Here is a 13,150-nt window from a genome sequence, read left to right as displayed (position 1 = left end):
ATTTATTTATTTTGACTGCGTCAGACCAAGACGGCGACCTACCTGAATCTAGAATCACTGGTGAAAGTTAGAGAACCTCATGCCCCTTGCTTGTCCTGGATTAGCTCAGTTGGTAGAACATGAGACTCTTAATCTCGGGGTTCAAGCCGCACGTTGAGCAAAAGATTCCTGCATTGCAGGGGGTTGAGCTAGGTGACTCTTGTGGTCTCTTCCAACTGCACGATTCCATGATTCTATACGTATTGCAATGTTTGCATGCTTGCTTCTAGAACAGGGAGCCCTCCCCAAATCTGTCCTGGAAGATTGGGGGAATCTCCAGAACAGATTTGGAGGAGTGCCCTTGCCCATTCATGGTGAGAGGGAGGGCAAGTTCCTTTGAGGAGCTGACAGTCATTGTTCTAGAGGTTCTCCTGCATGAGATACCACATAGGTCTCTTTCTGAATGAAACAACTGGTTGTCAGAACTTCTGGAAAGTAACCAAACAATTAAAACCCTGTGTTGCAACCAATTATCAGTAATATCCAAGGCAACACGATGACCAAGCACAACAACGCAATATCAACATAAACTCTTTGTATAATCCATACAGAACATTGGACAATATGAAATATATGAAATGTGCACTCTCCGCAAAACCAAACAAACAGAAATCTTATAAATCTCTGAAAGTCACAAAATGTGCACTCTTGATGGATTCTCTTGAAAACATAGAACCAAATAAACATAAGTCTTATAAGCCTCTGAGAGTCTTTGTAGACTATGCAAGTCTCTGAAAGAAGCAACGGGTCAGATTCTTATCTGGTGAAAACAAGCCGTAAAGCTTTGTTTTATGACGTCCAACGCTGCTGAAGTGGTCCGCAAACAGACGTAGTGAACAGTGATTCTGGATATACCCACTGTTTTGTGGAATTCTTCTTCAGCACAGCAGAAGGATACAGAAATGCTTCATAAACCCATTTATATGGTGAATGGATTTGTATAACAACAATTGCTATGGAACAGTGGTCATAAAGTTACATAACATGTGCTGAAGAAGAATTACGGCTTGTTTTCACCAGGCAAGAATCTGACCTAATGCTTCTTTCAGAGACTTGCATAGTCTACAAAGACTTTCAGAGAACTTCTGGAAAGGCAGTGCAAAAGCTGCAAGCAGCCTGCGGGTGGGAGTGATGCTGGTTGATGGTCCAAGGAGGGTGTCCCTTGGTCTGTGTCTGCTCAAACTTCCTCTATGGAAGATAGGATGGTGTTGAAAACGTCTCTCACGGCTACCCTGCTTGTTCCCTGGGCCGTACCCTCTGCCTACCTTGGTGGGCTGTAGCTGTTCAAAGATGTTCTCTCTGAGGGTGGCTGCTGCCTTGTTGGCGTTCCTCTCCTGCTTGCGCATCTGTGTCGTGGGAGGGGTGGAGGAGCCCAGGGCGGCGCTCAGGTACGTCCCGTTGCCAAAGGCCTGGATGGCATTCTCTGAAAGAGGAAAGCAGGATCGTTCCCCTCGTTTCTACACAGGAAGCTGCTTTGTACTTTGAATGTAATGATGGGTTATCTCCTGCTTGGACTACAGTGGTACCTCAGGTTACAGATGGTTCAGGTTATAGACGCTTCAGGTTACAGACTACGCTAACCCAGAAATAGTACCTCGGGTGAAGAACTTTGCTTCAGGATAAGAACAGAAATAGCGTGGAGGCAGCGGGAGGCCCCATTGGCTAAAGTGGTGCTTCAGGTTAAGAACAGTTTCAGGTTAAGAACAGACCTCCAGAACAAATTAAGTTCTTAAACCGAGGTCCCACTGTACTGCCATGTGCTCTACGTGGGGCTACATTTGAAGGTGACGCGGAAACCACAACTAATCCAGAATGTGGCAGCTAGACTGGTGACTGGGAGTGGCCACCGAGACCATATAAGACTGGTCCTGAAAGACCTACATTGGCTCCCAGTACATTTCCAAGCACAATTCAAAGTGTTGGTGCTGACCTTCAAAGCCCTAAATGGCCTCGGTCCAGTATACCTGAAGGAGCATCTCCATCCCCATCATTCAGCCTGGACACTGAGGTCCTCCTCCGAGGGCCTTCTGGTGGTTCCCTCACTGTGAGAAGTGAGGTTACAGGGAACAAGACAGAGGGCCTTCTTGGTGGTGGTGCCTGCCCTGTGGAACGCCCTCCCACCTGATGTCAAGGAAATAAACAACTATCTGACTTTTAGAAGACATCTGAAGGCAGCCCTGTTTAGGGATATTTTTAATCTTTGATGTTTTATCATGTTTTTAATATTCTGTTGGTAACCAGCCAGATGGGTGGGGTATAAATAATAAATTATTATTACAGGAGTTTATAAAATTATGCATGGCACAGGGTAAGTGGAGAGAGAATGAGGTTTTTCCTCCCTCTCTCTGAACTCTAAAACCTGTGGGCCACCAACGAAGTACAGTGAAGAGCTTAAAATCTCCTTTGGAAACAGGTCTGATTGGGGCTACCCCACAAGTAAAGACCTTTTAAGTTCACCGCCTTGCTTGCTGAGCAAGCCCACTCTGTGTTGGGTCTCATATCCTCACCCACTAGATGTGGCCTCCCTGTAATATGCGTTCTTCTCTAAAGTCCTAGAACTCTCCAAGTGCACTCCTGTGTAATGTGAATAATTTAACTGCCTTGTGGAGACGGAGGGAGATGATTTATGTATCCCGGTCCCTTTTTCATTTAAAGATCTCCACTCCCTCTGCCCCCTTGCTGCGTGTCGAGGGCCAGAGATATTAATCTGATATGTGCGGTTTCTAGGCTCCAGTTTCAGAAATGCATCTGCAGCAAAGCCTCTCCTCATTTACAGGCGATGTCTTGGGATATGCTCCTAAGACAGGACTTCTCGTGGCCAGGAACTCGTTCTCCCATCCCCATTTTCACCTGATTTCACACTGCAATTTACTCTGCAACAGCCTGTCTTCCTGTGATTAAAAAGCCAAAAAGGGTGTTTGTGTTCTTTTGGTGAAAGGTATGCTAGAAAACAGCCTAATTGTCCCAGGATCACTTATCGATGTTTTGAAATATACCACAGCAGTGTGAAACGGCAGGCTGTGCCCGGCATGGTGCCTGAGTGTTCATGCACATAAATTTGCATGCATTTGCACCAGAGACATAATGCAGCCGCTCCCTAGTCCAGGGGTTTAACTTGTTGAGACTTTGGAGAGTTTTGAGCAGCAGGCAAGGCAAGGACACCGGACAGCTCAGGCTATAGATTCCACAAGAGGAGCACTTAAATGTTGTTTCAGCACCAGCCAGCCTCTGACTGAGCCTTAAATAGGAGCTGCTGGTCAACCTTGGTTGGTAGCCCCAACTTCAGCAGGAAGAGCCTCTCAATTTAAAGGGGCCCAGCCAGTGGCGTAGCGTGGGGGTGCAGGGGGGGGCCCGGCCGCAACGGGCACAACATCTGGGGGGGGGGCGCTCGCACTCGCAGCTCTCTGCCCCTACCTGGCTCACTCACTCTCTCTCACTGCAGTGCTGGCTGTGCGAATCCGATCCGAGCTGCCGGGTCGCCGCCCACTGTGGAGGGGAGGGTGCCAGGCATGCGGTGCGGTGCGGAGAGAGAGTGAGGGACTATCTGGGGGAGGGACAGTGCAGCGGGGGGGGGGGGCGCAAATTACTTGCCTTGCCCCGGGTGCTGACAACCCACGCTACGCCACTGGACCCAGCCTACGTTAGCAGTCATTGACTCAGGCAGACTGTGGTTCCTCTATGGCAGGCATAGGCAAACTCGGCCCTCCAGCTGTTTTGGAACTACTATTCCCATCATCCCTAGCTAACAGGACCAGTGGTCAGGGATGATGGGAGTTGTTGTCCTAAAACATCTGGAGGGTCAAGTTTGCCTATGCCTGCTCTACGATTTGTAAGCCTGAGTCTTCTACATCTAAGGAGGGCAATATGGCCTGTGAGCAAGGGAGGCACTGGCACAAACAAAGTCTTCTTGTGAAACTACCTCTGGTGTAGGTATGCACAACTGGGGATGGCCCTGTCAGGTTTTGGGGAATCGACAGTGAACAAAAGATCAAATGAAAGGAACATCTTACCACTTAGAATCTTTAATAATCACAGTGCGAGAACAAAGAACATGTCTACTAGAAATGGTGGCGCTCCCAATTAAGGGTTACTCCCTCCATCCCAATTAATCTATGTCTTGTAATCTGAGTTTGTAGTCTCTGTGCTTTCTATTCTGACACTTTCTGAGCTCTCCATGTCCTTGGAGAAGGGATCTGGAGAAGTGAATCTGTTACCCCCTTCTCTCCTAGTGTTTCTTCTTCTTCTAGCTGTTCCCCACCTAGTATTTCCCAGCTTCCGCCTTCTGAACTATGTCCCTCTGCAAACCACTGTTTCAAATCTATACAGTGGTACCTCGGATTATATACGCTTCAGGTTACAGATGCTTCAGGTTACAGACTCCGCTAACCCAGAAATAGTACCTTGGGTTAAGAACTTTGCTTAAGGATGAGAACAGAAATTGCGTAGCGGCGGCATGGCAGCAGCAGGAGGCCCCATTAGCTAAAGTGGTGCTTCAGGTTAAGAACAGTTTCAGGTTAAGAATGGACCTCTGGAACGAATTAAGTACTTAAACAGAGGTACCACTGTATTGCCCTCCTGCTCCTGGGAAGATTCAGGGTCCGGATCAGGAGCAGGGGGAGAGGAAGGCCCCCACCATTTCTCCTCAGCACTCCTCAGCACGGTCCCTGACAGGCCCTGAGGGCAATTCCTTCTTCTACTATGTGTCCTCAGCTTCATCTCCTGAGATCTATGGGCATGCATATGGGTAAAGGTAAAGGGACCCCTGACCATTAGCTTCAGTCGTGGCTGACTCTGGGGTTGCGGTGCTCATCTCGCTTTATTGGCCGAGGGAGCCGGCGTACAGCTTCTGGGTCATGTGGCCGGCATGACTAAGCCGCTTCTGGCGAACCAGAGCAGCGCACAGAAACGCCGTTTACCTTCCCGCCAGAGTGGTACCTATTTATCTACTTGCACTTCAATGTGCTTTCGAACTATTAGGTTGGCAGGAGCAGGGACCGAGCAACAGGAGCTCACCCCGTCACAGGGATTCGAACCGCCGACCTTCTGATCGGCAAGGCCTAGGCTCTGTGGTTTAGACTACAGCGCCACTCGCATCCCCTAATCTCTATATCTATATCTATATCTATATCTATATCTATATCTATATACAGTTTTCATTTGATCAATGATTACTTTTAAAATTACTGTTTTGTCTATGTTTTTAGCCATTCTTGTTTTTATCTGTAAGCCACCTTGAATTCCATCAGAGAAAAAGGTGGGTATAAATAAATTAAAAATAGTAATAGTAATAGGGTTGCCATATTTCAAACAGTGGAAATATGGACACAGAAGTTTGCAAAACCACACACACACACACACACACACACAGGCAGGCAGTTTTTGAGCTATTTGGGGGGGGGGGATTTCCAAAATATAGACTTCTGATGAAGGTCGCCTTACACCAGAGCAGCGCACGGAAATGCCGTTTACCTTCCCGCCAGAGTGGTACCTATTTATCTACTTGCACTTTGACGTGCTTTCGAACTGCTAGGTTGGCAGGAGCAGGGACCGAGCAACGGGAGCTCACCCCGTCACAGGGATTTGAACCGCTGACCTTCTGATCGGCAAGTCCTAGGCTCTGTGGTTTAACCCACAGCGCCACCCGTGTCCCATATGCATATGGGTATACAACTTTAATAAATAACAACAACAAATAAGAATGACTAAAATATACACACACATAGTTAAAAACTGCAACGAAGAAACGCAAATATGCCATCCCATTGAAACGTTAAAATGTAAGCATCTGTGGCTGACATATACAATACAGTGGTACCTTGGGTTAAGTACTTAATTCGTTCTGGAGGTTCCTACTTAACCTGAAACTGTTCTTAACCTGAAGAACCACTTTAGCTAATGGGGCCTCCTGCTGCTGCCGCGCCACCAGAGCACGATTTCTGTTCTCATCCTGAAGCAAACTTCTTAACCTGAAGCACTATTTCTGGGTTAGCGGAGTCTGTAACCTGAAGCGTCTGTAACCTGAAGCGTATGTAACCTGAGGTACCACTGTAAAGGAATCCCACTGTAACAATGCGGCTGTTTAACTCAGGTGTGCAGGAGATGCTAAAGGAAGGCAAGGATTTACCTGACCTCTTGCTGCCCTCATCCCACCATCTAAAGAGGCTCCGTTTAGCCAGGCACTGAATGTCTGGCCGCTGTGCTGGTGAAGTTAGCACCCTCGAGGCCACGAGGCCTGCCCTTGTCAGAGAGTTGTCGTAAAGAGGGGACGCTCCGTCCTTAGCAGCTGCCGAGATCCAATCTGTTGCAAGGTCCGCTCTTGTCAGATCTCCTTGAGTCTCGACAGCCTCGCGTCCTTCTCAGGACGCTGATGAGTCTTGACGTGCTCAACCTGCCAGAGGTTTTTCTTCCCTGCTTCTGACATTTGAAAGGCTTGGCTGCCTGCTTCACCTCCTCCTCCTCATGCACTCTCAAGGACCGAGACATCCGTTTTGTGGCAGAAGGATTCTCCTTACTCAGAGGTGATCCTGGGTTTGGGCTTGAGAGAGAAGGAAGGGGGCACCCCACCCCCCAACTCTGGTTCTTGGGAGAACTGTTGGGTTCCCATATTTCAAAAGCAATTTACAGTGGTGCCTCGCAAGACGAAATTAATTCGTTCTGCGAGTCTCTTCGTCTAGCGGTTTTTTCGTCTTGTGAAGCAACCCCATTAGCGGATTAGCGGATTAGCGCTATTAGCGGTTTAGCGGCTATTAGCGGCTATTAAAGGCTTAAGGGATTAGCGGATTAGCTGCTAAAAGGCTATTAGCAGCTTAGTGCCTTAGAAAAAGGGGGTGGGGAGCGGAAAAAAAACCCCAGGAATCGCAAGACATTTTCGTCTTGCGAAGCAAGCCCATAGCAAATTCGTTCTGCGAATCACCTCCAAAACGGAAAACCCTTTCGTCTAGCGGGTTTTCCGTCTTGCGAGGCATTCATCTTGCGGGGCACCACTGTATTTATTTTAGGAAACAACCAAAATTGATTAGCTTTTCTTGCCCAGAGCTGAAAGGATGACAAGATACCCACCAGGGCAGACTGGCAGAAATTAAATTATTGGACTATGCAGAGATGGCAAGATTAACTGGGAAAGTCAAAAATCAGGAGGATCAAAACAAAGAATGGGACAAATATATATGGGACTTAAAAGACCACTGTAAACACTTGAACTCTTGGGCATGGTTTAAATAACTCTTGCAATGATACATAGATTTTGGATACAATGCAGGGTGGTGAATTAGACCAGGGGTCAGCAAACTTTTTCAGCAGGGGGCTGTCCCTCAGACCTTGTGGGGGGCTGGACTATATTTTGAAAAATATATACTGTATGAATGAATTCCTATGCCCCACAAATAACCCAGAGATGCATTTTAAATAAAAGGACACATTCTACTCATGTAAAAACACGCTGATTCCTGGACTGTCCGTGGGCCGGATTGAGAAGGCGATTGGGCCGGATCTGGCCCCCAGGCCTTAGTTTGCTTACCCATGAATTAGACAGATGTGCAGTTAAAAAAGCTACTTAAAGAACCCACAGAGGGGAGGAGGTAAGTCTGGAGTTTTGGAATAATTTTGTGCAATGTTTATTATTTGTTATAATATTACCTGCGTGAATGAATTTGTAAAAATCAAATGGAAACAATTTTTAAAAACCAAAAACAAAATTGTTCAGTTTTTTGGGGGGAAACTCCCTGAAATGTCAGGTTTCCCCTGACATTTTGATGCTTCGGCAAAATGCCCCCTGCCCTGATGCCATTTTTACACCCGAGAAACCAGGACATGTCAGGAATTTTCCTGCCGTATGGCAAGCCCATACTTACGGAGGCAGAGATTCTTTGTGAAGAGGTGTAGGAAGTTTTCGCATTCCTCTTGCCTGTTCCCGCTAGCATTGCACGTACACCAGGGTGCAATGTTTGACGTTGAGTTGTCGATGTAGTTTGGGGTGATGGGACTACCTGCCAGGAGGTGGAATGGGGAGTGGGAAGTAGGAAGAGAGAGAGAGAACATTTGTTGATGAGTGGAGGACAAAACCCAATCCTATGTCAAACTCTGGCAACAGGTCAGGAATAGCTGCTCCAGATAAAAACGCCCATATTCATATCATGCATTGAAAGCACCGTGCTTCCATTTGGAACAGTCCAAAGAATTCTGGGAGCTGTAGTTTAGAGTTGTCATTCCCCTTCCAGAGCTACAATTCCCAGAGTGGTTTCATAATCCATCCCTCTTCCCAGGGAGCTCTGGGAATTGTAGTTCTGGAAAGGGAACAGGGGGGTCTCCTAGCAACTCAGCACCCTCAACAGACTACAGCTCCCAGAATTCTTTGAGGGAAACCATGAATGTTTAAAATGCCATCATGCTGCTGTCAGTGTCTATGTGGCCAAAGGGACTTGGCAATTTTCTTAGAAGCACCAGATATGTGGAAAATCCAAGAGCTTTTGTTTAACTGAGCTTCAGTTCAGCGGGTAAGGCAGGATTTTCACAACGCAGAACAAAGAGGGAAGCTCTTGGACTCAGGGCAATTAATTGGTAAATAATATGATCAAAATATGGGTCAAGCAAAAGTGTGGATGAACCCCTTGAAAGGTTGAGATGGGTATATTGTTGCAGTCAACAATAGAATAAAAAGAGCCAGTGTGGTGTAGTGCTTAAGAGCAGTAGTCTCGTAATCTGGTGAACCGGGTTCACGTCTCCGCTCCTCCACACGCAGCTGCTGGGTGACCTTGGGCCAGTCACACTTCTTTGAAGTCTCTCAGCCCCACTCACCTCACAGAGTGTTTGTTGTGGGGGAGGAAGGGAAAGGAGAATGTTGGCCGCTTTGAGACTCCTTCGGGTAGTGATAAAGCGGGATATCAAACCCAAACTACTCTTCTTCTTCTACAACTGTGGGTTTTAAGTAAAATGCTGCTGTTGCTATCTTTTATTTTAAGCATTAAGAAGAGTTTGGATTTGATATCCCGCTTTATCACTACCCAAAGGAGTCTCAAAGCGGCTAACATTCTCCTTTCACCTCCTCCCCCACAACAAACACTCTGTGAGGTGAGTGGGGCTGAGAGACTTCAGAGAAGTGTGACTAGCCCAAGGTCACCCAGCAGCTGCATGTGGAGGAGCGGGGAAGCGAACCCGGTTCACCAGATTACGAGTCCACCGCTCTTAACCACTGCACCACACTGGCATTAAGCTACACATGATCTGATGCTTTGCAATGTTTCAAAGGACCCTGGGTTCACATTCTGTGCCAGTTAGGGCTGTAATCTTTAGCATGGAGGAATCGCCAATGGAGCAATGTTTGAATTAACATGGCAGCGATTTTTCTGGGCGGCTGAAAACAAGCAAAATTTAAGCAAATCCCCGCTATGTACCTATGATCCCAGTATAGGCCAGCAGACAGGCAGCGTAATTCTCCCTCTGGCACCCTGTCGCAGACTGCGCAGAGGATTGGCAGTTGAACTGGAACTCGGCGTAACGGGATCTGGGAGAGAGGCAAAAGGGGAGAAGTTATTTGCAATCTGACATGCTCATATCAAAAGCAAACCCTCGACAAGGCAGCCTTTCCCAGCCTGATGCCCTCCTGGTGTTTTTCACTGCCATGCCTTTCAGCAAGGGCTGTAAGATTCTTGCCTTGCAGGGGGTTGGACGAGAAGATCCTTGGGATCCCTTCCAACAGTTCTATGATCCTTGGGATCCCTTCCAACAGTTCTATGATTCCCCACTTGTGATCCCCAGCTGCGTTCAGAATCATGTCACCTCGGATACGTCCTGGTTCCTGCTCCTGCTTCTCATTCTTCACTATGGACACATTTTTTTTTTAATGCATGCATTCAGAAGCTAACTATCTATCTCTCTATCTCTCTATTTCCGGTGAGCTCCAGTGCCACTGCTAAGCGCCAACGTCAAGGAAGAAAGATGCTGTGCAGCTTTCGCTCCAAACTCAAGCAGAGTTTCCACACGCACAAACACAAGGGTGTCGTACTTTTCTGACACCACGTTGCAGCTCCAGCAAAGACAAGGGGTCCCATTGGTCTACCGTATTTTTCGCCCTATAGGACGCACTTTTCCCCCTCCAAAAATGAAGGGGAAATGTGTGTGCGTCCTATGGGGCGAATGCAGGCTTCGCGCACCTCTCCGCAACCAGCGTTGGGCTCCCGCTGCTTGTGGAGAGTTGCCTGCATGCTGAAGCCTGCCCGTGCTGAGCTCAGCGCGTCCAGGCTTCGCGGACCTCTCAGCAAGCAGCGGGAGCCAGCGCTGGGCTCCCACGACTTGCAGAGAGCTGCCTGTTTGGGGGCTGGGGTTGGGGGAAGCTCGGGCTTCCCCAGCCCCGCGCCTGGGGGGAAAAATATTTTTTCCCCTTTATTTCCCCCCCAAAAAACTAGTTGCGCCTTATGGGACGGTGCATCCTATAGGGCGAAAAATACGGTATTTGCACGTACAGATAACTCAAGCCTGCTCAGGACCGAGGGCATCCCAATCAAAGGCTTCTCTCGCTCTCTTTGTGCAAAACAAAGGACAAAAGAACATTTTTATTTTTTACTTTCTCTGCGGATGCCTGGGACTAACAGTGAGCTGGACCTGATCGCCAGCTCCATGGTTCTTAAGCACATCAAACTGGACGCTTGCTCTGCACCAAGGGGCTGGGTGCATGAAAAAGAAACCCCAGGCTGTGGCCTCTTTTCCATCACCTCTATAAGGGGAAAAGAGATGGGCTTTCTTTTTTAACCTCAGGCTCCAGAGTTGCACTTTCCTATATAAATATAAATTTATTAAATTTTCTAAATTGCATTTCAAAATTTTCATTTAAACAACCTTAAATCAACGACTTCCCCTCTTCTCTTTCCGTGGTTCATTTTGCATACCATGAAACCACCTGAAAATGTTTTACAGATGGTATTTAACTCCGAGTAGACTTACTCAAATGTATATGTCCGAATCAGATAAGTGCTGGAGATGTGAAGAGGTTGAGGGTACGTTTTATCATATGTGATGGAAGTTTAAAAGGGTAAAAGAATATTGGGAAATGATATAAAATGAATTGAAAAAAATGTTTATCTTTCCAAAAAAACCAGAGTGCTTTGTGTTGGGGATAATTCAGAGGGAAATTCCCAGACATCAAAAAAGACTATTTATGTATGCTACTACTGTGGCCTGTGTTTCGTTAGCCCCAAAATGGAAAACGAGCAAGAAAGAAGAATGGCAACTTAAACTGATGGAATATGTGCAGCTTGCAGATTTAACATATAGAATAAGAGAAGGAGAAGAATGCACGTTTAAAGAAGACTGGAAAATATTTACTGAATATATGGGTGAAAATTGTGTTCATTCAAAAATGCCAGAAACATAGAGATAAATTCAACAGTGTGAATAAGATTTGATGGATGTAAGAATGGATTACTGGATGGTTTAGTTCATGTAAAATATGCAGGGGTGTGGTGTTATGTACTGAAGTTCTCACCCTGGGCCAGCAGGGGGATACTGTAGATAGTTTTCACTCAGGTCCACGTCAGTTAGTTTAGGTGGGAAACCCTGGGTTGTTGTTGCTACAATGTTGACAGCCGGCTGCCTATAAAAGCAGGCCGGCTGAGCTGTTTGCTGTTCAGTTCTGTTCCAGCTTACAAAATAAAGAGCTGCTTTGGAGAAATCGCTGTGTCATCTGCCGTGTCTACCCAGTATTTAACATGTACGGTATGCAAAACAAACCACAGAAACAGAGTTCCACTTTGCAGTAGCAACGGGGCGCGAAACGCAACGTACCTGCAGACATAGTTCACCCGGCAGGAGTCGAGTGGCGCCAAGCAGTTGGGTCTCTCCTTGGCCTCGTAGGAGCAGGTGGGCACGATGGTCTGCCTGCGCCTCTCCGCGCAGGCCGTGTCGTCGCAGGGGCAGAAGAGCAGCTCATGCGTGTACTCGGGGGGCACACGGTCAAAGAACTTCCGCAAGGCCTTGTGGCACTTGGAGCGGTTGCAGGTGTCCGCCCGGGCCGTGCGGCGGATGCAGGAGGAGACGTACTCGGTCCGAAGGCGCTGGCAAACCTCGTCCACGTTGCAGGCCTTGGCGGCATCCAAGCAGCGGTTCACTTGGGTGACCTCGTTCTCGGAGCCTGTGGGGCAGAGAGACGCCAGTCCGAAATGCTCATCCTTGCATTGCTCATCTCGCTTTACTGGCCGAGGAAGCCGGTGTACAGCTTCCAGGTCATGTGGCCAGCATGACTAAGCCGCTTCTGGCGAACCAGAGCAGCGCATGGAAACGCTGTTTACCTTCCCGCCAGAGTGGTACCTATTTATCTACTTGCACTTTGATGTGCTTTCGAACTGCTAGGTTGGCAGGAGTAGGGACCGAGCAACGGGAGCTCACCCCGTCGCAGGGATTCGAACCGCCGACCTTCTGATTGGCGAGTCCTAGACTCTGTGGTTTAACCCACAGCGCCACCTGCGTCCACTTGAGGGTGGTATGGTAGTGGAAACAATGCCAGGCTTCTTTCACAGCTGTCTGCAAAGGAACTGGGTGCTCGGAATGGGGAATCTATGCTAGTTGCAAAGGCAGAGGCAGAAAATAGGTTGGCTTTTACTCAGAGTAGGCGCACTGAAATTAATGGACCAAAGTTAGCCATGGCTATTAATTTCAGTGTGTCTACATACATTTCAAGTACTGCCTCCCCCAGATAACTGTAGTTTGTCATGGGTTCTAGGAACTGTGGCTTTGTAGGGGAAAACTACAGTTCCCATGATTTTTGTGTGGGGGGGGGCTTAGGGAATGTGCTTTAAACATATGGTGCATTTGCAGCCTTAGATTTGTGGGCAAGAAGAGGAACTTGTGGGATGTGATACATAAGTAGCAGTCAAGTACAACATTCCTTGTTTTCCTAGAGTGGACATGCGGGGGAATGTTTGGTCCAGCCAGTCGCAAGCTTCCTGTTTCCTCCTGGCTGGGACATACTTCCTTTGCATGTGACTAGAGGTGGCCGTGACCTTACCTGTCCAGGTAACACAAAAGGGCAAGGAGCACAGCACTCTCTCTTTTTGACTCCATTCGTCAATGGAGCAGCTTTTTTTAGCAAGAAATGCTCTGTTGGCTTTCAGCTTTCAGCTTC

General features: G+C 47.7%; 1 protein-coding gene across 1 annotated transcript in view; it reads right to left on the bottom strand.

Moving 5' to 3' along the window:
- Window positions 1-13,150, bottom strand: part of GFRA4 (GDNF family receptor alpha 4) — a 126,632-nt gene that overhangs the window by 8,087 nt on the left and 105,395 nt on the right. Inside the window, exons 4-7 of the mRNA XM_083398529.1 lie at window positions 11,815-12,160; window positions 9,429-9,538; window positions 7,890-8,024; window positions 1,305-1,462 (exon numbers count right to left, since the gene is read on the bottom strand). Coding sequence (XP_083254655.1) covers window positions 1,305-1,462; window positions 7,890-8,024; window positions 9,429-9,538; window positions 11,815-12,160 — 749 coding nt within the window. The remainder of the gene's footprint in view (window positions 1-1,304; window positions 1,463-7,889; window positions 8,025-9,428; window positions 9,539-11,814; window positions 12,161-13,150) is intronic.

The sequence above is a fragment of the Podarcis tiliguerta genome (genome assembly GCF_965153285.1).
Source record: "Podarcis tiliguerta genome assembly, chromosome: 9".
Lineage (NCBI taxonomy): Eukaryota > Metazoa > Chordata > Lepidosauria > Squamata > Lacertidae > Podarcis > Podarcis tiliguerta.
The sequence above is the reverse complement of the archived record's forward strand: the minus strand, read 5'-3'. Positions and strand labels throughout refer to the sequence as shown.